Source organism: Martes martes (assembly GCF_963455335.1).
Source record: "Martes martes genome assembly, chromosome: 13".
Classification (NCBI taxonomy): Eukaryota; Metazoa; Chordata; class Mammalia; order Carnivora; family Mustelidae; genus Martes; species Martes martes.
In genome coordinates this window covers 63,892,409-63,914,196 of record NC_137901.1, presented here as the reverse complement: position 1 = coordinate 63,914,196, position 21,788 = coordinate 63,892,409, and the positions used below count along the sequence as shown (strand labels likewise).

General features: G+C 52.3%; 2 protein-coding genes across 7 annotated transcripts; both read right to left on the bottom strand.

Annotated features, from left to right (window-relative positions):
* Nucleotides 1-1,757: 1,757 nt before the first annotated feature.
* Nucleotides 1,758-16,651, bottom strand: LOC308354129 (uncharacterized protein). 6 transcript variants are annotated; one of them, XM_080821434.1, is made up of 9 exons: nt 16,490-16,650; nt 15,215-15,285; nt 14,851-14,951; nt 12,626-12,877; nt 12,255-12,378; nt 9,823-10,037; nt 9,104-9,174; nt 8,748-8,852; nt 1,758-1,981 (listed from the first exon to the last, which is right to left on the bottom strand). In XM_080821434.1, the coding sequence occupies exons 4-9, from the start codon at nt 12,845-12,847 to the stop codon at nt 1,807-1,809; spliced, it is 912 nt and encodes a 303-aa protein (XP_080677560.1). In that variant the 5' UTR covers nt 12,848-12,877; nt 14,851-14,951; nt 15,215-15,285; nt 16,490-16,650; the 3' UTR covers nt 1,758-1,806. The 6 variants fall into 6 exon arrangements, with proteins under 6 accessions (XP_080677560.1, XP_080677561.1, XP_080677564.1 ...); XM_080821435.1 differs by lacking the exon at nt 15,215-15,285 and having other exon boundaries at nt 16,490-16,651; XM_080821438.1 differs by lacking the exon at nt 15,215-15,285 and having other exon boundaries at nt 12,683-12,877; nt 16,490-16,643.
* A 2,085-nt stretch (nt 16,652-18,736) lies between these two features.
* Nucleotides 18,737-20,865, bottom strand: SDF2L1 (stromal cell derived factor 2 like 1). The gene is made up of 3 exons (XM_080822217.1): nt 20,614-20,865; nt 20,036-20,232; nt 18,737-19,146 (listed from the first exon to the last, which is right to left on the bottom strand). Exons 1-3 carry the CDS (start codon nt 20,831-20,833, stop codon nt 18,865-18,867), a joined length of 699 nt encoding a protein of 232 aa, XP_080678343.1. The 5' UTR covers nt 20,834-20,865; the 3' UTR covers nt 18,737-18,864.
* Nucleotides 20,866-21,788: the final 923 nt, after the last annotated feature.

The following is a 21,788-nucleotide window of genomic DNA, read 5'->3' as shown; positions in this document are numbered from 1 at the left end:
GCGGACCCGCCCCGGAAGCGGGCGCGGTACCTAAGGGAACTGTGGCACCTGGTGCCGAATGCGCATGCCCAGCAAGTACAGCCGGGTTCTAGGGTGCCTGGGCCGAATTCACCATAGGGCTTAGGTGATGGTGAGGCAAGGGACCTCTGCCTCGAGGCCCCACTTTCTCAGGCAGTGGGGGTCCTCTCTCTGGATCTCTCGCATCCCCATCCAGCCCTGGCTACGTGCTGTTCCTGCTGAAGCGCGCCCTGGTTTCTCCTGGGCTCTAAGGTCTTTAAGTCAGCCGGGCACCTTAAGTCCCACCAGCCTCGGGCACATCTGTTTCCTTCCACCGCAGACAACTCCAAAGGCACGTCCGCGTTCGCTGTGTGCCCGTTCTGCTCCCCCTATTCAGTCCCCAGCGACTCCTGGCCCCTCTTCTGGCCGAATTAGGGGCAAGTAGCCATTAAGTCCAAAAATCTGAGGCCCTCACGCATCTCTACCCCTTATGGACCCTTCCCTTGACCAGATCACTATGTTCATGTGCTCCAGCCTAAGCCCTGGGCCTCCATCTACACCCACGCACTGGGTGATCTTGCGCAGGCTCGTGGCTTTAAATATTACTTGTATGCCTTGATTCTCATCATTAGACGGCCAACACTCCAGATTCCTGACCTCTACTTAGATACCCCTAATGTCAAATTTAACATGTCTGGTCAAAACAGAATTCTCCAACCCCCTTCTTCCCCGTACTCAACTGTACCACTAGCCAGTCACCCAAAGCCAGCTTCCTTGGCCTTTCTCATCTCATGGCTGCCTCCTTCTCATTTTCTAGGTTTCAATATAAACGTCATCTCCTCAGAGACGCCCTCCCTGACAGCCCACTGCATACATGTCAAACTCAGCTCCCACATGACTTACCACAACTTAGAACCCTGTTATTAATTAGATCTCTGCACTGGTTACACACACACACACACACACGAGGATAGGATGTAAGCTCCTTAAGAGCAGGGACCCCCAACCACTTGGCTTATTATCTCCAGTCCCAAGCAAGGTGTGGGGCATACACAAGGGTTCAATGAATATCTGCTAACGTCCAGCAGTCACCAAGCATTTAGCGAGGACTCATATCTCACATGCAGGTTTGATTCTCAGGTTACTGCGTAAGGGGAGTCACTGTCTCTGAAATTCCTTAGGGAGGTGCCAAGTTGGAAACTAATACACCAGCTTATTTTCCTCAAGAGAGGGAAGAGATCACTGTTTTTAAACCCACACATGGATAAGGTTTGAGTTTAGGGGCCAAGTATAGGGAAAAATGGTAGACTTCCTACTCAGTGGGGTCAAGCGAGGCCCAAAGTGGCCAGAGTCACTGTAGGGAAGGACAGCACTGTCTCATCACTCATTTCTCTTTCAAAGCGCCAATGGCTGGGGCGCCTGGATGGCTCAGTCAAGAGTCTGCCTTGAGTTCAGGTCATGATCCCACGGTCCTGGGATTGAGCCCCACATAGGGCTCCCTGCTCAACAGGGAGCCTGCTTCTCCCTCTCGTCCCCACTCATTCTCTCTCTCTCGCTCTCTCAAATAAATAAAATCTTAAAAAAAAAAAAAAGTACCGTGGCTCAATTCCCATATGAGTGTGCAAGCAAGGGGACTACACACTACCACCAACCTGACCAATTACTGGATGCAGGCTCAGGCCGCCGGGGCCTCAGGCTTGCACCACCCTGACCACCTCTTCCGACTGGAGGAAGCCCATGGGACTGTACAAGCAGGCACCTCCACAGGAACTTTATTCACTCCTCTAGCCATGGTCTGTAGGGAAGAGATTATGGGCCCCTCTTGGGAGGCACAGACTCTGTGCTGCTGGGGTCGTTCTCAGAGTCATCTTTGGGTCTTGGCACAGGCTGGAACTTGAGCAAGACAGGCGGGGTGAAGATGGAGGCCTTAACAGGAGAGAGTGGCGTCTCTTCGGTCTTGGGGGAGCCACTACAAGCCGAGGTCCTGTGCAGGAGATAGCCAAGACATGTCCATGAGGTGGGATACCGGCACAAAGAGCCACCAGAAGTACACATAACAAAACCAGAGGCTGTGGCATGGCTCTCAGGGCATTTCTACTTTCAGAACTCTCTCCCATGGATGGTTGTTCCAGGCTGTTCACCACAGCAATGTTTGTGATTGTGAAAACCTGGAAACCACCTAAACACTCCTCTGGAAATGGCTAAAGGACCCACGGCCACCATGTGACAGGCTGTTCTGCAGCTATTGGAAGGACTGAGGTAGGTCTGGAGACCCCAGCAAATAACGATGCTCCAGTGGTACAGTAGTGGAAAAATGCCAGCTGCTGGGAAGTACATGTAATATAATCCTGTGTTGGTTACAAAATTAACCAGTATATTTGTGTGTGTTTGTGTGTCCGTGTGTGTGTGTGTGTGTGTGTGTGTTTTAGAAGGGTACACATGAAACTCTTGGCAGTGGGACTCCGAGCAGGGGCCTCTTATATTTTACATACTCATTTCTCTATTACAAACTTTTTCCCATAGAACGTGTCCTGCTTTTGTAAACTTTTTAAAGGCAATTAAAAATACTCCAGTTTTGATTACAGCATCAGAACACAGCTCACTCAAAAAGCAGTATGTAACAAAAGCCTAAAATTGTCCTCATCGGGGCAATGTTTCAACGAGCAAGAATGGTTGAGGAAATCTTCCATCCATACAATGGAGCACTGTGCATCTATTTTTGGTGAATATAAGTCTATTTCTAAAGACATGAGAAGAAACACATTCCACAGCTGGCTATGAAACTGCCCAACAGGACAGTCCCAATGAGGTAACAGACTACCAGACGTGTATAGATATGCATCTCCACAGGGAAAAGACAATTATATGCTAGTGCCAGTTATTTCTGGCAGTAGGAATGGGGTGGTTTGTATCACTTTTCTTCTCCTTTGTGTGTGGTTTTCAGATTGTCCACAGTAAATACGTATTGTTTTAGAGTCTGAAAAAAGAGGCTTTTGAAAACTGTTCATACCATTTCCCTTATAATTCTGCTTCAGGAAATTCATCTGAAATTCAGGAGTGTCTTACCACATAAAGACTTTAATCCTCGTGGAAAAGCAACCAGAAGCACCTCGTGTGTTCACGGAAGCCCCAAGTGGAGTTAAGTAAGGGACGGTACTACAGACAAAGGATATCATACAGCCAATGAAGCTCGACTTCAAAAGACCATGAAGAAGTGGACCCGTCCCCATGGCCTTAATGATGAGTGACAAAGGCAAGATAAAAAAAAATGACATTGTCTAACTGAATCACACCTTTATAAAATGATGCCTAGAGAAAGCTAGAAGGTATCTTGACAGCAATGCCCTGATAGGGTCCAGCCCCAGTGCATGGCCCCATAATTCTGTGAGGATCTGGTAAGGCCAACGCCTCCCTTTTACATGTTGCTTCATGACAACACTGCGTGTGTTTGCTAACAACCCCTTCTCTGTCACCCAGCTGTCAGTCCCCTTCCTATCCCTTCATCCCACCTACTTCTGATCTGACTGCATAGCCTACTGCTTCCACTTAGACAAAATTCATGAATCTACATGATCAGGTTTATAATTTTATGTCTGCATAATATTCCATAATTCAGTGAATGCACATTTAAGCTGTTTCCAGTTTTTCTTTTACATGACACTGCCCCAAACATTTTGGTACACAATCGCTTTTTTCTTTCCCTTCATCATCTCCTTGGGGCCAGCTTCCAGGACTGAAAATACCAGAGCAGGGATGCCTGGATGGCTCAGCTGGTTAAGTGTCTGCCTTCAGGTCAGGTCATGATCCTGGTGTCCTGGGATGGAGCCCCATGTCAGGCTCCCTGCTCAGCGGGGAGCCTGCTTCTCTCTCTCTCTGCCACTCCCCCTGCTTGTACTTTCTCTCTCTCAAATAAATAAAATCTTAAAACAACAACAACAACAAAACAACAACAGAGCAAAGAATTTAAAAACGCCTATGAGTCCTGATGTCCTGATAAACTGCCTTTTGAAAAGACTAACCTTACACTTCTGTGCTTCAAAAGACACCACCGAGAAAGTGGGAAGACAACGCACATAGTGGGAGGAAACATTTGTAGATCCTATGTCTGATAAGGGCCTTGTGTCTTTGGCAGTTGCTCAAGATACAGACTTACCATATGATCCAGCAATTCCACTCTTACGGGTATACCCAAGAAAACTGACAACCATGTCCTCACAGACACTTGGCCACAATGTTCCTAACAGTATTATTCACAAGAGCCAAAAAATGGAAACAACCCCAATGTCCATCAGCTCATGGACAGATAGAGAAAACGCGGTATTACAGTCATACAATGGAATACCATTCCACCATAAGAAGAAAGTCAACCCATAGAATGTACAGCACCAAAAGGGAACCCGGATGGAAACTACGACTTTTGGGTAATGATAATGATGTCAGTGCAGGCTCTTCGGTTGTTAACACACATATCACTCCGGAGTGGATGTTGTTCATGAGGGCAGCTGTGCACATACTGGGGGCGGGGGGGGGGGGTACGTGTGGGAACTCTCTGTTCTTTCCTATCAGTTTTGCCATGAACCTGAAACTGCTCTAAAAAAGATTTGTCTTGGGTGCCTGGGTGGCTCATGGGTTAAGCCTCTGCCTTCAGCTCAGGTCATGATCTCAGGGTCCTGGGATCGAGCCCCACGTAGGGCTCTCTGCTCAGCAAGGAGCCTGCTTTCCCCGCTCTCTGTCTGCCTCTCTGCCTACTTGTGATGTCTCTCTCTCTGTGTCAAATAAATAAATAAAATCTTAAAAAAACAAAAATTTGTCTTAAAAAGGAAATTTAAGAAACAGGAAATTCGTTATGTTAACTCAAATTTAAATTAAAAAATTTTAAAAGATTTTATTTATTTGACAGAGAGAGATCACAAGTAGGCAGAGAGTTAGGCAGAGAGAGAGGGGTAAGCAGGCTCCCCGCTGAGCAGAGAGCCTCATGTGGGGCTCGATCCCAGGACCCCCAAGATCATGACTTGAGCTGAAGTCAGAAGCTTAACCCACTGAGCCACTCAGGCACCCCCAAATAAAAATTTTTAAATTTCTTAAAAATTTTATTTAGTTACTTGACAGAGAGAGAGAGAGCACAAGCTGGTGGAGTAGCAGGCAGAGGGAGAGGGAGAAGTAGGCTCACCCCTGAGCAAGGAGCCCAACATGGGGCTTGATCCCAGGATGCCGGGATCACGACCTGAGCCAAAGGCAGTCGCCCAAACAACTGAGCCACCCAGGCACCCCTAAATACAAATTTTTAAAAATAAAAAATAAAATAAATTATCCCCAAGGGTGCCTGGGTGGGTCAGCCAGTTAAACATCCAACTCTTGGTTTTGGCTCAGGTTGTGACCTCAGCGTTTTGAGATCGAGCCCTGCGTCAGGCTCCACGCTCAGTATAGAGTCTACTTGAGATTCTCTCTCTCCCTCTCCCTCTCTCTCCCCTCCTACTACCACTCACATGCGCGCACTCGCTCTCGCTCCAAAATAAATAAAATATTTAAAAATAAATAAAAATAAATTATTCTGCCAATTCAAACAAACATACGAACAGGAAATTCATAGTTAACACATGCTATGACATGGATGAACCTTGCAAACGTTATGCTAAATGAAAGAAGCCAGTCGCGAAAGACCATGTTATTGTATGGTTTCATTTATACGAAATGTCCAGAACAGGCAAATCCACAGAGAGTAGGTTAATGGCTGCCTAGGGCCAGGGGATGGAGGAACTGGGGGGTGACAGCTAAGTGGTGCTAGGGTTTCTTGTTTGTTTTCTATTGTAATAAAATATACATAAAATTTACCATTTTAACCATTTCTGTGTGTACAATTCAGTGCCATTAGATACAGTCACAATGTCCTGTGACCATCACCACTATCTATTTCCAGAACTTTTTCATCCTCCCAAACAGAAACCGTACCAGTTAAGCAACAACCCACTTCCTTCTCCCAGTTCTTGGTAACCTCACTTCTACTTTGCCTTGAGGACTCTGGAACCATACAGTAATTTGTCCTCTCGTGCTGGCTTCTTTCACTTGTTTCAACATTCTGTTATATGGCTAGATCACATTTTATTCATCTTAGATACACTTGGGTTGTCTCCTCCTTTTGGCCACTGTGATGCCAGTGCTATGGAGATTCATGGGCAAGCATCTGAGTCTCTCTACTTGACTTCTTTCAGCCATATACTTGGGAGTGGAATTACTGGGTCATATGGCAATCCTATGCTCAACATTTTGGGGAACCACCATGCCTTTTTGCCATGGTGGTTGCCCCATTTTACATTCCCACCAGTCACATGCTAGAATTCCAATTTCTCCCCATGCTCATCAACACGCCATTGATGTTAAGAGCCAGCCTGGTGGGTGGGACGTGGTATTTCACTGTGTTCATTTGCATTTCCCTGATGTCTAGTGATGGGGAGCATCTTTTCCTGGGTTTATTGGCCATTTGTATGTCTTCCTTGAAGAAATGTCTATTCAAGTCCTTTGCCCATTTTCTGGAATGGGTTTTTTATTGTTGATTTATAAATCTTTTCTTCCATTCTATGGGTTGTCTTTTCAATCCCTTCTTTTGGACATGATGGAAATGTTCTAAAATTGGACTGTGGGCATGTTTGCACAAATGTGAATATATAAAAGGCCACTAAAGTGAACATTTTAAATGGGTGAATTCATATGATGCTAGGCAAATTATCTCAAAGACCTTTTAAAAGGAAAAAGCCAATATATAGTATTTTCACAACAAAAATGATTCTCTGGGGCTCCTGGGTGGCTCAGCAGGTTAAGGCCTCTGCCTTCTGCTCGGGTCATGATCCCAGGGTCTTGGGATCAAGCCCCATGTCGGGCTCTCTGCTCAGCGGGGAGCTTGCTTCTCCCTCTCCCTGCCTCTCTGCCTACTTGTGATCTCTGTCTGTCAAATAAATAAATAAATTCTTTAAAAAAAAAAATGATTCTCTTCCTAAAGCCCTTACAGCACTGGATTCTCTTCACTTGGGTATTTTTTTTTTTAAGATTTTATTTACTTATTTTTCAGACAGAGAGAGCAAGAGAGCAAGCACAAGCAGGGAGAACAGCAGGCAGAGGCAGAAGCAGGCTCCCTGCTGAGCAAGGAGTCCAATGTGGGACTCGATCCCAGGGCCCTGAGATTATGACCTGAGCCGAAGGCAGACACGCAACTGACTGAGCCACCCACGAGTCCCTACCTGGGGCTTTTTGATAGGCAGAGAACACACATCCTAGCAATCTTAACATGTACATCTTTCATTACTAAGGAAACCAAAAACATATTTAAAGGTTTGTTTACACTTTGGGTGTCTTCGTGAATAAACTTTCCATCAACTAAATTTAGAATCATTTCTGGGGCACCTGGGAGGCTCAGTGGGTTAAAGCCTCTGCCTTCAGCTCAGGTCATGATCTCAGGGTCCTGGGATCAAGCCCCGCATCAGGCACTCTGCTCAGCAGGGAGCCTGCTTCCCCACTCTCTCTCTGCCTGCCTCTCTGCTTACTTGTGGTCTTTTTCTTTCAAATAAATAAATAAAATCTTTTTAAAAAAAAAAATAGAACCACCTCTACAGAACTGTGCAGGTTTCTTACATGATAAGTCATTTGCATTCTCACTCACTGCTAGTGGGAATCCATAATGGTACAACCACTTCAGTTGTTTCTTTAAAACGAAACATATGATCACCATGTGATCCAGCCATCGTGCTCCTTGGTAAGACAGTTGAAAACTTATGTCCATATCAAAACTTGGAAGCAACCAAGATGTCCTCCAGCAGCTGGATGGATAAACTACAGTGTACCCAGTTATTCAGTGCTGAAAAGGAACGAGCCAGCCACGAGAAGACATGGAGGAACCGTACATTAAAGAAACCAATCTAGAATGGCTATATACTGTACGATTTCAAGTATGTAATATCCTGGCAAAGGTAAAATTATGGAGACAGTAAAAAGTGGTAGTCAGCGGTTAGGGGGGAGAGAGGGATGAACGGCTGGAGCATGGAGGACTTTGAAGGCAATCAAGCTATTCTGCAGGACACTATGATAGGGGACACCTGTCATTATACATTTGTCCAAACCCATAGAACGTACAACGCCAAGAGTGAGCCCAAACATATGGACTCTGGGTGATGACGTGTCAATGTAGGTTCATCAGTTGTAAGGTGGGGGATGTTGATAGTGGGGGGGGGCGGTGTTTGTGCCTGAGTAGGGGGAGGGGGATCTGAGAACTCTCAGCACTTTTCCAGTTGGCTGTGAATATAGAACTCCTCTAAAAAATAGCTATTAAAAAAAATCATCTGATGCAATGAAGCACGCAGTCTATGTACATACTTTGAAATAACACTCCACAGAATGCCATGGGAAATACTCACCACCACCATAAATGTCAAAAACAGGTGATTAAAACAAACAAGCAAACAAACCACATATTCAGTAAATCCCTGCTTTGCAAAACACATGTGTATAAACCTTAGGGCTACCCACAGTTGATGGAATCATTCCCTTTCTGGTGCGTCTTTGAGCTGCTTGTTGCCCATTCTCAGCATTTACACACTCTAGGAAGGGGGAGTGACTTTTCCAGCACCTGATTACATTAGGGCCCTTTCAGGAAATGAGAAGGACCACCACACAGAATGGTTTTTTGGCCCTCGTGTACACTGCCATGATGCCATCAAGCCAGGATGACATCCCACCCCAGAGAGGCTCAGAGGCACGCTTACCAGGGGAAGCCAGGGCAGTGGAGCTTGTGCGCACTGTTTCCAGCCAGGTACGAGAAATGGAAGCCTCCGGGATTGAGGACCAAGGGGGTCAGATCAACCATGTGTCTGCAAGACAGGGCGGGGAGGGGAGCATCAGCTCTGGGCTCCTCCTGGGCAGGCCCTCCCACAGGGACTCCCGGGCACAGAGCAGACCTCTATGAGCCTTGACTCCGTCCCTATAAAATGGGGATAACAACTCCTCGGGATTGTGGTGAGGATGAACAAGGTAGGGAAAAATGGGAACCAAGCACGGCCCACAACGTGCTCCCTAAAATGCTCTTTTCATTTGCCCTGAGCCTAGAATCCATTCCTTCCACCTCTTTGGGTTCGATGACAGGCCAGCCCAGTTCAGCTTCACTTCTGACCTTGCAACCTCCAACTTCTCCATCTGGAGGAAATAAGGGAAATCTTAGGATAAGTTTGGGGGCTTCATGGGGAAGAAAAACACCTTATACAAGAACTAGGGAAACTATGTGACTGTCACTCATTCAGCAAATGCATCGGGGTCATCCTTAGTGCCCACCTCAAGCTTGGTGTTAAGAGGGACGGAATGGGGGAGCTAGGAACAAGAGAGGATGAGGAGGCTGCCTGGCTTGAGAGTGAGGGATAAGCGGGGGCCAGGAGAGGGCGGTAGTTAGGAAGGCACTGCAGAGGCACTTAAAGAAAGTGGGAAGAACACTAGCCATGAGGTGGGACAGGCATGAGGCTGGAGATGTTGGGGATGTGGCAGCCATGGTTCTCCACCTGTCCTTTAGGCGCCCCAAGATTCTGCCCCGTGGCAGCTGCCTCATTCAGCTGAGGCCAAGCAGGTAAAACTCCATGCCTCCAACCCTTCAACTGGAGCAGACCCCTTTTATCTGCTTTATCTATCAACATTCTACCCAAGATTTTGCCTCCAGACAGCGTTGTGCTGCCTAAAAACAAAGTTCTGACAGTCACTGCCATGGGCCCAGGAGAGCCACGGGGTTGGCTCTGAGCACAGGGGCGGAGACTGCCCCTCCCAGGGCCACGCAGAATGTGGGATGAGCTCACTGACCGACTTGCTGGGCAGCGGAGGGAAGGGACCAAAGACCCTAGGCATAGTGTAGACGGGAGGCGATGGGGCCACCACGGAGGCCATGGTGGTGGCGGGTGACGGCAGTGGGGGAGGTGGCAGCAGGGCTGGTGGCAGGCATGGGGAGGTTGATCGGTCTCTCAAGAGGATGGGTTCCCGTTTCTTCAGTTTTGACTTTCTTCTCTTTTTCTTGGCATCTGTGACAAAAGGGACCAATGAGGGCCTCCACTGTGGCCAGAACAGGGCAGAGCAGAGGTTGAACAATGGTGTAGGCTCTTCCCAAGCTTCCTCCCACAAAGGGCACCATGTAAGAACATCCAGAGCCACTGCTGACAGGCACCAACATGTACCATCCCATCCACCCCACAGGTACCCTACAAGGAAAGGGTATTTTTGTCTTTCTCTCTCTCACACAAGCAGAACTGAAGCTCCCACTGTACAAAGCCCAGGCAGGACCCACACCCTGATGGGCTGACTTCAAGGCCAGAATCTGAGGGGACGGAACAGAGTACCACCCTCTAGGAGGGCTGGGCTTGTCCCAAGCAGGTCAGTCTGCTGCCTCCCCCAAACCTTGTGGAAAGCTCCTGATTCAGCCAGGCCTTTCATGGGGTATCCAGGTGAGTTCACCAGCTACACCCAGCCCCAGGGCCATCCTGGGGGTGTGCAAAGGCCCTCTCCTCTGTAAGGAAATCCTTCTGTAGGAGAAGTGCGCTCAGGGAGAGAGTCTTTGAGTAACAAGATTCTGGGGCCTGCCCCCTCTCCTATTTCTACGTTAGGTTTTCTTCCTATATTCCACGAGTCTGAGTATTTCTACTGGACACCAGCAAAGTAGGTATGAACAAGTGCCTCATACAGCGCAGTGAAAGGGCTCATCTAGGGGTGTCTGGGTGGCTCAGTGGGTTAAAGCCTCTGCCTTCAGCTCAGGTCATGGTCCCAGGGTCCTGGGATCGAGCCCCACATTGGGCTCTTTGCTCAGCAGGAAGCCTGCCTCCTCCTCTCTCTCTCTGCCTGTCTCTCCAACTACTTGAGCTCTCTGTCTGTCAAATAAATAAATAAATAAAATCTTTAAAAAAAAAAAAAAGAAAGAAAGAAAGAAAGGGCTCATCTAGAATGATGATCACTACCACCCGTGAGCACTGACCTGGAGGCGAAGAGCCCGAGTCCTAGAGCAACCCATACCTGAGTTCCAGTCTAGACTCTACTACTTACTATGTGACATTGTTGTCACATTGTTGGCTACCCTCCCTGGACCTCTATGTCCTCGTCTATAAAATGAGTTTAATAGCATGGACACTTCCTCGGGAGGCTGTGTGAGAGCTACACATGCTGTGGGCCCATCAGATGAAATGTGGAGCACTCACACTGAGCATCATGGAAAGTGAGAGACCCAGGTGAGCCGGGCCTCCTGATACAATGAAGAAAGCTGCTCCACCACTAGCTAGTGTATCACTGAAGGCAAATGCACCACAAGAACTGAACTTGCATCTGACCAAGGCTTTAGAGCAAATGCCCAAGAAATACAGGGAGAGGGGGACAAGGCAAACGGCACCAGGGGACCCTAACAACAGATATAAATCCAGTGAGCGCAACGTCCCAAAGGACAACACAGTTCTTCAAGTTGATGGCATGGGGGGAGTAAGGGGAGAGCATCCCACCTCAAAGCAACTCCAACAGACATGGCCATCCCTCACTTGGCATCCCTATGTGGTCACTAGTGTGGCCCCCTTTCATTTCACCCTCACAAGTGTGCCAACATGGACACGAAGTACATGGTCATCCTAGTGAAAAGGAACCTCAAAGGACCTAACACCCAAATATTAAGTATCAGCTAATATTAAGAAATTGTTGTCGGGCGCCTGGGTGGCTCAGTTGGTTAAGCATCTGCCTTCAGCTGGGGTAGTGATCTCAGGGTCCAGGGATGGAGCCCCATATCAGGCTCCCTGCTCCATGGGGAGCCTGCTTTTCCTTCTCCCTCTGCCGCTCCCCCTGCTCCTGCAAGCATGCGCTCTCTCCATCAAATACATAAATAAATCTTAAAAAAAAAAAAGAAATTGTCAAAATCTAGGTAACATCGTCATTATAAAATGTCTTTTAACAGATCAAAAAGCATTCTAAAGGATCCAAGAATACAATGATGTCTGAGATTTCCCCCAAAACGCTCCAGAAAAAGGAAAGGGGGGAACAGAGCCCGAAGCAAGCATGGCAAGATGGGGATACTTGCTGAAGCTGAAGGGTGGCTGGTCCCTGAGTGTTCCCTGTGGTCTCCAGTTTTGTATATGTTCGTTTTCCTAATACTTTAAAAATGAACACCAAATTTTAAAAAAAAGAAAAAAGTGCCAAGCAGAAAACCAGGGATAAGGGAACCTGAATCAGGTTTCCTGGGTTACTGAAGTCTGGCAGGGGCTGAACCTCACCCTGGGAGTAGAGGTGCACGCGGTGGATACCCCTCTTCAGCTGCTCTAGGCGCTGGTGCATCTCCAGGGCACCCATGCTGTTGCAACAATTCAGCTCCCCCTGAACTGCACAGAAGAACTTGGCCTACGACAAAGGGAGAGGCAGAGCAGGAGGAGGCCAGACAGGTGAGCCGCCTGCTGGCTGCACTCCCCAAGCTGGGCAGCCGGGGCTTCTGGAAGAACCCCACCCTGCAGCTTCAGCTAGGCCCGAGGGCTCCCACCCCACCCCACCCCCAATCACCTACCCTCAGAGGAGGAGCAGGAGCCGTGCGAGCACCCGCCCCCGTGGTCCCCATCCCGCCTCCCCCTCTTGCAGCCCCGCCGGCTCGCACCCAGAGGAAGGAGAGGAGCCCGCGCCCCTCGTACTCGGCCAGCTTGCCCTTGCGCACCACCCTCTCGGCCAGCGCGGGGTTGCGGTCGATGCTGCGGAAGAGGCGGCGCAGCGCGCGCTCCGTGTAGGTGGCCGCCTGCCTCTCGAAGTCCTCCTCGGAGATGAGCTGGCAGAAGGTCACACTCTGGGGGAACTCGCTGTCGAACTCGTCCAGGACCTCCATCCCAGAGGGGCTGCGGGCGGCCCGGGCAGCCTGGGGGCGGAGCGGCCGTCGGGGCGGGGCCACCGAGCCTCCAGGCGCGGCGACAGCGCCCCCCCCCGCCTCCCAGTCCGCCTCCGGCCGTTGGGGAAAAGGGACAGGTCCCAAGGGGCAGGGATCGGGTCGCCGTGGGCGGCGGGGGCCCGTCGGGGCGGGGACTGCAGGGGACGCACCTGCTCTCTGCCCCACAGCCGCCTCGCGGACGCACCCTTCCTCCGCCTGCTGCCGCTACCGCCCCTACCGCTCTAGCCAATCCCACCCCCGGAGCTGGCGAGCGGGGGGGGGGGGGGGGGTGCGCAATCCGCGCGAGGCGGCCGCACGTGACAATGCCCCCCGCTCTGGGCATGCGCTCTGAAACCTTCGACGGGGCAAACGCCGCCGCGGCGCGGAGACCCCATCCCGCTGGCGTGTTGCAGACCTTGATCAGGGAGCTGGCGGTGGCCGCGCAAGGAACGTGGTCAGCAGCCGTACTCTTCAAACTTTAAGGCTCTCCCCCCTCCCCATTCCGCCTGCTCGCCCTCCCTCCTTGAGGTCTCTAGACAACACCCCAAGGGCTTCTTCATTCAGTCTCTAACTCCTCTACTCAGACTTGACTCTTCTCCTGGTTTACTCTCTAGCATTAAACCCAGCCCTCCCCAGCTTCTGTCTTTTCTCTTCCCCTGTATAACCACTCGTTTACTCTGTACTCGCAGTTGCCTCTTCACCAGCATCTCCAGCTGCTCCTGACGCATTTGAGAAGGTCCCGTCCTCGCGGTACCATCTGGGACGATCCTACCCCACTTCTTGGTCCCAACTCTAAGCTGACTTAACTCTAACCGGCGTCTCAGGCTCAGACCTCCCTTGAATTCCAGAACCACATCCAAGTTTTGGCTGGAGACGTTTCTTGGGCGTCTCACGCTGAACATACACCAAGTTTGGCATACAGCTTCTTCCCTCCTAACCCCAAACCGGCTTCTCTCCTCCCTCTCCTACTTGGTCGGCGATGTCACCACCATCCACCACAGCCACACTGATAAGGGGGTCCATCCTGGATCACTTCCTCTCTGTCACCTTCCAAACCCCTTCACCCCCATCAACGTGAGATCCATGGAGTGTATCTGAGAAGTCTAAAGAAAATTTTCACCTCCCACTACCAAACCACCACCCTCTAGGTTCTGCTGTCCCCGACATAGGAGATGGCCCTCACTTCCTCCCGCTTTGAAGTCAGAGAGCAACCAAGGAGGAAACAACCAAGGAGGAAAAAAATTTTAGCCTAGGGGTGCAAACAGATATGATACACATGGGTTTAAATCTTCATTCTACTTCCTGATACCGTGTGACTTAAAGACTTTGAAATATACAGTATGTGCCTTTTTATATACAGCACAAGTAACCTCTGAGGGATCAAGCAAACTCCTAATTAGTTCCCCCACCATGTTATGCTAATAATACTTCACACTTCATGTATTTTTTTTTTAAGTTGTATTGGTCCCCTCCTCTGTGCCAGGCACTGCCGAGAGAGATATAAAAAGGGACATTGTCCCTGCCCTCAGGGCTCCCAGTCTGATGAGGACTTCAGCCACAATGAGAAATTTCAATCTAGCAGGCTCTGCTGGAGGGATACTGGATGCCAAGAAAGGCTTTCCCTGGGAGGGAACATTTGAGCAAAGCCCTGAGTTCACAAGCATCCCCCAGCAGGGGCCAGAGACATCTGTGTGAGGGTCTCCAGCCAGTGGGTGCAAAATCTGCACAGAAATAAGGATGGCCACCACCAGCCACGGATGCCCGGTCTTCTACCCTCTCCCCAGGGTAGGGGTGAAGCTGACATCTTGATGTGCTCAGCCTGGGGTGAGGGGTACTCCCAAATGCCCATCTGGAAACCTAGGCCTCCTCTCAAAGGAGGCAGGCTTGAATGACGGTCCCTGGGCACACAAAAGCCTTTTGCATTGTGGTAGGTCCTGATGGAGAAGGTGACCTTGCAGGCATACCTGGGGCCTGGCTCCTTGGCAATCCCCCTAATTGTAGCTGTTAGGATGGGCATGCCAGGCACCTCTTGGTCCCTCCTGCAGTCTCAGGGCAGCGTACCTACCTGTAAGAGAACAAGCTGGCATGGTTGATGGGTATCACCTAGGGGCTTCATGGCCCAAGTCCACCCACCCACCCCAAATAGTGCTGCTGCTAAGAACCCAGGAGAATGTTCTCTCCAGAGTCTGACCCTCCCCAAGCCCTCAAGGAGGGTGGGGTGTAGTCCACCTGTGCATGGTCAAAGTTGAGCTGGGTCTGAGCCAGGCAACAGAGTGGGTCTCCATTTCTCCACAAGGCCCTGACCAGAGCTGAAGTTCCCAGTCTTACCCAGGGAGTTGGTGTGGAAAGATCTTCTTCAAAGCAGAGCTTTTCTGAATCCAGGGCCTCTGCCCCTGCTCCTGTCCAGCCATAACCCAGAAAGAGAATCTGTGGGAGGATCCCCCAGCTCTGCACTCACCTAGTCCTCTGATGGAGGGGTCAGTCCCGTTCCACACCTACTCCTCACTGCTAGCAAGTGGACTGAGGCAGCAAAACTCCCTGCCTTCAGGCGCTATGGGTGGTGGGCTGGGCCTGACTGATGCCCTTTCATCATTGCACTGCTTCCCAGCGGCCCACAGTAGTGCAACAGGGAAAGAGTGTCAGGCAGGCCTGCCAGCGCCTCTCCCGGCGGTGGTCTGTGAGGATCTGAGACCTGGAATGCAGGCCCACTGGGGTGGGGCTTCTGCCTGGGGGGAAGGGTGCCCTCTGACCCCAGAGGCCCAGGCCTGGCCAGGATCTCAAGTTTCCATGGAGAAAGGAGCGAGGCCAGGGACAGGGGGAGGGGAGGTTCTGTAGGCCCAAGGGGCCCGTCCTGGGGAGGGGGTTTGTAGTGTGGAGAAGGGGGGTTTCCCAAGGCTGGTCCCAGATGCTTTGACAATATCATTGCACTGCTTCTCAGAGCACAGTAGTGCAACCTCGTCAGAGCATCTGGGGCCAGCAGGAGGGACCCCCACAGTCCCCAATAAGCCCAGGGCGGGAAGCTCAACCGTGGGTGGGTGGGTGGGTGGGGCTAGAGGCCCTGTCCTGGACCTCAAGGCGGGGAGGGTTTCGGCAGGGCTGCGGTCCTAGAGGTCGTCAGAAGGTCCTGGACCTTCCCCAGCACGCTCCACATTGCGGTGTGGGAGAGACCCCAGACCGAGGGGTAGCTCCAACCCAGGAGCGGGAGCGGACGGGGGAGGGGGCAAACACACAAAGGAGAGAGACCCGCGCTCCGCCGCAGTCCGAAGCCCACTCCCGCACGGAGCCAGAGTGGGTACAGCCCGACGACCCTACGGCCTCATTCGGTCTGCGGCTCCGAGAGAAGGAGGGTGGCCCCATTCTGAACGGCGCGCCCCTGTCGGGTCAGGCCCCCATCCCCGGCCCCTAGCCCCCAACTTGGGCTCCAGTCCTAAAGATTCACTGCCTGAAGGCCCAGAGCGAAGCAAAGGAGCAAGGGAGGCTTCCCGCCCTTCTGGAGTCCCCTGTGCGGAGAGGGCGCCCGGGGTCCGGGCTGCGCCCCTCTGTACAGTCCCGCCCGATAGGGCCGCCCTGCCGGTGCCCTCCACCTCGGACCCTGCTACTCACGCGGCGGGACGCCCCTTCCAAACCAGGCCGGGGGCAGGACGCGGAAGGTTAGCGAGAGAAGGGTCCTGGCGGTTGGTCGCCCCCGTCGTCCCCATCAGGACGACCCCGCACCTCGTGGCGCCCTCTTGCTAGCCGGCTCCATCTTTAACCCGCTGACAGTCGGCGGGGCCCGGCCCCCGGCTTCTTAGCATAACGCCGCACTCATTGGCCGGAGCCGGCGCGGGGCTTCGCCTCCTGCACGCCTATTGGCTAAAACCGGAGCGATTTCAAAATAGCCTCCGGGTTCCGATTGGCCGGGAGCGGGCCAAGTCCCCGGCTCCGTGGTTTTAACAATGAGTACTACAAACACTTTCTCCCCATTCATAACTTATCAAAAGGAATTTTGCCCGCCTTTTCTCAGATACAGTCTCCGCGAGTTTAATAGCGGCGCCGGCGAGAGCGCTCGGAAGACCGGAGGGGGGCGCCGTCCGCGCAGCTGAGCTCACTGGGAAGAGGCCTGCGATCCTGGGAGAATGCCCGAAACCTCTGTCTAGTTCTCTGTGGAGCAGGGCCACGGGCTGCTTCATTTTGCGTGTTGATATCTCTCCCTGTGCTTCCCGAACAAGATGCTCGGCTGCAGTGGGCTTCTTGGCTGGGGTAGCCCCCGCTCCGCACCCAACCCCACCTCATCGCCTGGCTTGACCTGTTAGGCCTTGACCCGTTAGGCCTGAGCTGGAGAGACCTGATCCTGGAGCCAGTGAAGCCTTGTGGATCTGTGGGAGGTGCAGGGAAGACGGTGTTAGCTTGAGTCCCCCGCAATTGTTATCCACTTTGTGGAAACGCATTAAGAGCCTACCCAGAGCTGATGACCCAGAAAGATACACACCGTTCAGCCCTCACACAGCTGCACTGTATGTGTGTGTGTGTTGTGTGGGGGCGTTGCTTAGACTATAGTGCATCGCTGCCTGCCCCCCCCCTTTTATTCTCTCAGTCCAATGGCAGAGAGCAAATGTTTCTGAGGCAGGTACAGCTGGGTTGAAACTTTATACCATCTTGCTCTCTCATCTGCAAAATTAAGACAATTGAACTTGCTTCATAGAATTGTTGCCAGGAACAAATGAGATGCTGTATAAATCGTTGGCCAAGTGCCTGACACTTAGTGTTCAGGAAATGGGTGTTCTGCTGCTGCAATTTAATTTTTGGTCTTGTCGTGCATTCTGCCTGGAGCCATCTTAAGTGTTCCCACGGCTTCAGCCTTGGTTCCCCAAGAATTCCTACGTGCTGTACAGTTTGATTCTGCTACTCATCTAGGCATACTGCAATCATGTCGTGGGTCAGGTGAGTGATGGGAGAGGAGCTTAAACTTGTAGACAATGCTTGAGGGGTTTGGCAGTAGAGGAGTCAGAAGGTCTGTGTTTGACCGGAGCAGGAGCTCATGGGTTGAGAGGGTGGGCCAGTAATGGTCCAGAGCCTACAGTGTGGGCCACTTCCCATCAAGTCTCACAATTGGCTAGAGCTTTCCTCACACCCCCATAAGACCAGTGGATTTCTCACCTGTAAGGTGCTCTGCCCACACTCCTCCAAGCCCCTTCCCACCAGCTGCTATCCCCCACTTCTCCTTGGGCTCTTGTGTTCTCATTCGGGAATGTGGTACTCGGTAACCCCAGCAGGTCCCTTAAACCCCTCCCCTCCTACATATACAGCCCCACATAGGCCAAGTTAGCAAGTTCAGGAACCCTGTAGTCCCCCCCATAACCTCTAGATGTCACCTACGCACTAGCAAAACTGTTCCCTTCCATTATTAGGGCCCTCCTATTTAGTGTTCCTACCTTTAAGTTGCAAAGCTTTGCCTGCCAGAATTGTGCCTCTCCTTCCAGGAAGCCTTCTCAGATCTCTGCAGGTAGCAGTTCTCTGTGATTACCTTCCCTTGCAAAACCTTTCAAAGTTTTGTTATCTCCTTAGGACCCTGGAAAGTTGTAGTGGGGGCTTGAGATGCCACATTGCCCAGGCAGGCTATGGTGTGAGGCCTTAAAGCAAAGGTTCATGAAGCTCAGGGGCTAGGGAACTGGGGTCACCTGCCATCAGACCATGTAAAGGTGGAGAGGGTTGTTGTGTTGGCAGTGTTAAGAGTACCTGAAAGAGCATCAAGGTCTGGATGAGTTAAGCTGTTATTCCATGCTGGAGACAAGAGGTTTTGCACTAAGGAAGAAATGGTGAACCAGGTCGAGGAAGCCGGCACCTCCTGGTCACTCCCAGGATTACAGCAAAACACGATCACAGACTAACATTCTTTAATCACAAAGGCACTTGAAAACCCCTACAAACCCAAAGTCTTCACAGAGAGCGGTCCTGCAGATGCCCCACCCTGCTACCCTCCATCCACCCACCCACAGCACTCAGAGTTCATCGTGACCTGCGGAGGGATCCACGCTGGGCTTGATGAAGATGCCTTCCATGGCCTTCCACGTATTGTGTGTGTTGGCGCTGGACATGCCATGCACTTCATGCTGCCCACGGATGGGGCTTCCGTACTGCTCTCCAGTGACGGACAGGAACACAGAGGTGCCCACGTGCTGGAAGCGCACAGCAGCCTCTCGCTCCCAGTGCTGCCCTGAGCAGCGCACTGTCCACAGATCCAGGTCGTCACCCTCGCCGTCCTCCCCAAAGGCGCTCACCTCCTGTGGGTGCAGGGGGTAGAAGAACAGTGCTTACCACAGAGGGCACACTGAATCCCCTGCAGTCACTTTGGCAGCAGCACTCACACCCAGGGCACTGGGCCTTGGGTCCTTCCCTGAATCCTTCCAAGCCTCAGCTTCCACAGCTGCAAAATGGGCCACAAACGCCACCACCCCCAGCACCCAGGGGACTCTCCCCAACACGGTCTCTTCAAACACACGCACACCCTACCCCATCTGTCTGGGCAGTAACCACTGGCCCCCAAGTAGCTAAGGCCTCCTCCTCTCTCCTCCATGTTCTTCCTAACCTCTCTGAGCCTCACTCAGTATGACATCCAACCCCTAGGCTGACAGGTCTCTATTTCATCCTCCTTCTTCTGGCAAGTCCCCCAGGCAGCCTCTGTTCCTCCCCAATACCTCCCTAACCCCAGTAGCCCCTTCTACCCCAACACTACCCCTCCACTTCTCTATCCCCCAGTTCCACTGAATTCCATTGGAGCCGAAGCTCTTCCCCAGGCTTGGCAAACCCCTGTTCTCCACCTTTGTGGCCTGAAGAACTCCTACTCATCCTTCCAGACCCAGCCTGAGTTCCTCCTCCCCTGCCGGGTTTCTGATTCCCTACCCCAAAGACCCTGTGAGTCCGCTTCCTGGGTCCAACTCAACCCCAGGAGATAAGCAAGCTATCCAGCAGATCTCTCTTCCTGTCGGTTGCCCCACAGAGCTGGCGCTCAGGAAACATTTCTGAATTGAAATTCTCATTTCACACAGGAAGCTGAGGCTCAGAGACACTGAGAGGAAGAGTGTAAATGTCTAGATTCTGTTCCTGACACCCCACCCCCCACCCCGCGTCAAACACACACATACACACTCAAGGAGCGAGGCGAGGGCTCACCTGGTTGTTGGACAGCGGCGACGGAAAGTGGTGCGTGTGCAGGTTCTTGCCGGTTAGCACGTGCGTGAGCCGAACCGCCTGCCCGCAGCGCACTGGCGCCCCGCGCGGGCACCCGCCCTCCGAGCCACCGCGGATCCGCCAGTAGCTATTGGCGTCGTCAGACGCCTCCACGCCAGTCACAGACTGTTGGCCGCTGCCTGAGGGGCGACATCCCACCCCACCCAGGGTCGCGGTCAATCTCCGAACTCCCTACCCTTGACCCGAACACCATAAACATTCCAGGACAACCTCAATCCTGGGACCCCAACGGCTCACTCCCAGCCCCCATCTCCAGCCCCTGGCCCCTGGCTGAACTCCCAAGTCCCTTGGCCTGCAGCTCCTGGACAACCCTCCTCGCCCTCGATGTCCCGACGACCCCCTTAAAACGGCCGATCCTTGGCCCCCTTGACCCCCCAGCCAGGCTCCTTGATGACCCCGAGACTCGTAGCCCTGCAGACTCCCCCAAGACCACCCCACCTTCAAACTCCCAGACTCGGGCTCCGCCCCCTGACTATGCCCCAGTCCCGGGCCCAGCGCACCGGATCCGTATTTGATGTCGTGCGAGTGCAGCCGCACCCTGTGCTGCGTGTTGAACAGCTTCAGCACCGACCCGCAGGTCACGAGCCCTGCGCCGGTCTTGGCGGCACCGCTGTTCGGCACCAAGAGCGTCAGCAGCAGCCCCAGGAGCGCCCGTCCGGCAGCTCTGCCGCGGCCCGCGCTCCACATCGCCCTGGCCGAGCTCCGGCAGCTCGGGCCCATGGGACACTTCCGTCTCCGGCACCGGCCAATCCGGCTCTGACAGAGCCAGTATGGGTACCCAATCGTCAGCCAGCACGGCACCACGCCTGCATTGCCATTGGGTCAGCATGGAGGGGACCCGCCCCCAGCTTTCCAGAGCGGCGACTGGGAGGGGGGCTGGAGACACGAGGAGGGTTTTGATTGGTCCACGCTTCCGAGGACTCACCAACGAATGCTAAGGGAAGGCTGGTGCGGCGCCCAGTGGTTAAAGAGACGCTGTAGAGCCGCGCTGTAGGTTTGGGCGCCCGGTCCACGGACCCCTGGCTGGAGATGCCAGGACCCTGCGGGCACGTGTTCACAAAACCCCTTGATCTTGGGTCGTCAGGCTTTCAATCACGATCTTTCCTCTCGGACTCTGGGTCCTCAGCTTCAGAGTTGCTGGACCACTAGGTTTTGTGGTCACATTGTTGTCGATGGATCTCAGGTACTGGATAACTTAGCTTTTCAGTCCCTGGATCCCGGGATTAGTTGATTCCCCAAGTCATTCGGTCATTGCCTCCTTTTTGAGAATGGATTACCTCAGTCCCTGGACCCTGGGGTTTTTTAATTCCCCTGGCAACTCACTGACTCTTCCCAGGGCAGAATCACATGCACTCGGCTATCGGGCAGCAGAGGGCAGCAGGGATCTGCGGTGCTGAGGATGACGATAGATTCTCACCAAAAGCTCCAAAGTTTCTTAGGAAACCAGAACGCTGGGAGACCAAATGACTGTGGGTGCTAAGTGTGCCAGGTTTCTGATATGAGTGGGTCGCTGTCTCAGCGCCTTCCCAGAAGTCTGTCAGCTCAATCTTTAAGGGAGGAAAACTTATACGACTGTTGATTTATTCATTTGTGGAATATTCTTATGTTGAGTTAACTCCAGGCCCTGTTCCCGGGGCCACTGGGGAACTGGCGGGCTGTCCCATTACTCAATAGG

Excerpts from the sequence above, each read along its gene's own strand:
- LOC308354129 (XM_080821435.1), bottom strand. The coding sequence starts at position 12,847 with ATGGAGGTCCTGGACGAGTTCGACAGCGAGTTCCCCCAGAGTGTGACC. Across the intron at positions 8,853-9,103 it reads CTGTCATCGAACCCAAAGAG|ACACATGGTTGATCTGACCC; the intron begins GTGGAAGGAATG and ends CCTGTCTTGCAG. Across the intron at positions 1,982-8,747 it reads CACTGCCCTGGCTTCCCCTG|GACCTCGGCTTGTAGTGGCT; the intron begins GTAAGCGTGCCT and ends TCTCCTGCACAG.
- SDF2L1 (XM_080822217.1), bottom strand. The coding sequence starts at position 20,833 with ATGGGCCCGAGCTGCCGGAGCTCGGCCAGGGCGATGTGGAGCGCGGGC. Across the intron at positions 20,233-20,613 it reads CGACATCAAATACGGATCCG|GCAGCGGCCAACAGTCTGTG; the intron begins GTGCGCTGGGCC and ends GTCGCCCCTCAG. Across the intron at positions 19,147-20,035 it reads CGCCGCTGTCCAACAACCAG|GAGGTGAGCGCCTTTGGGGA; the intron begins GTGAGCCCTCGC and ends CTGCACCCACAG.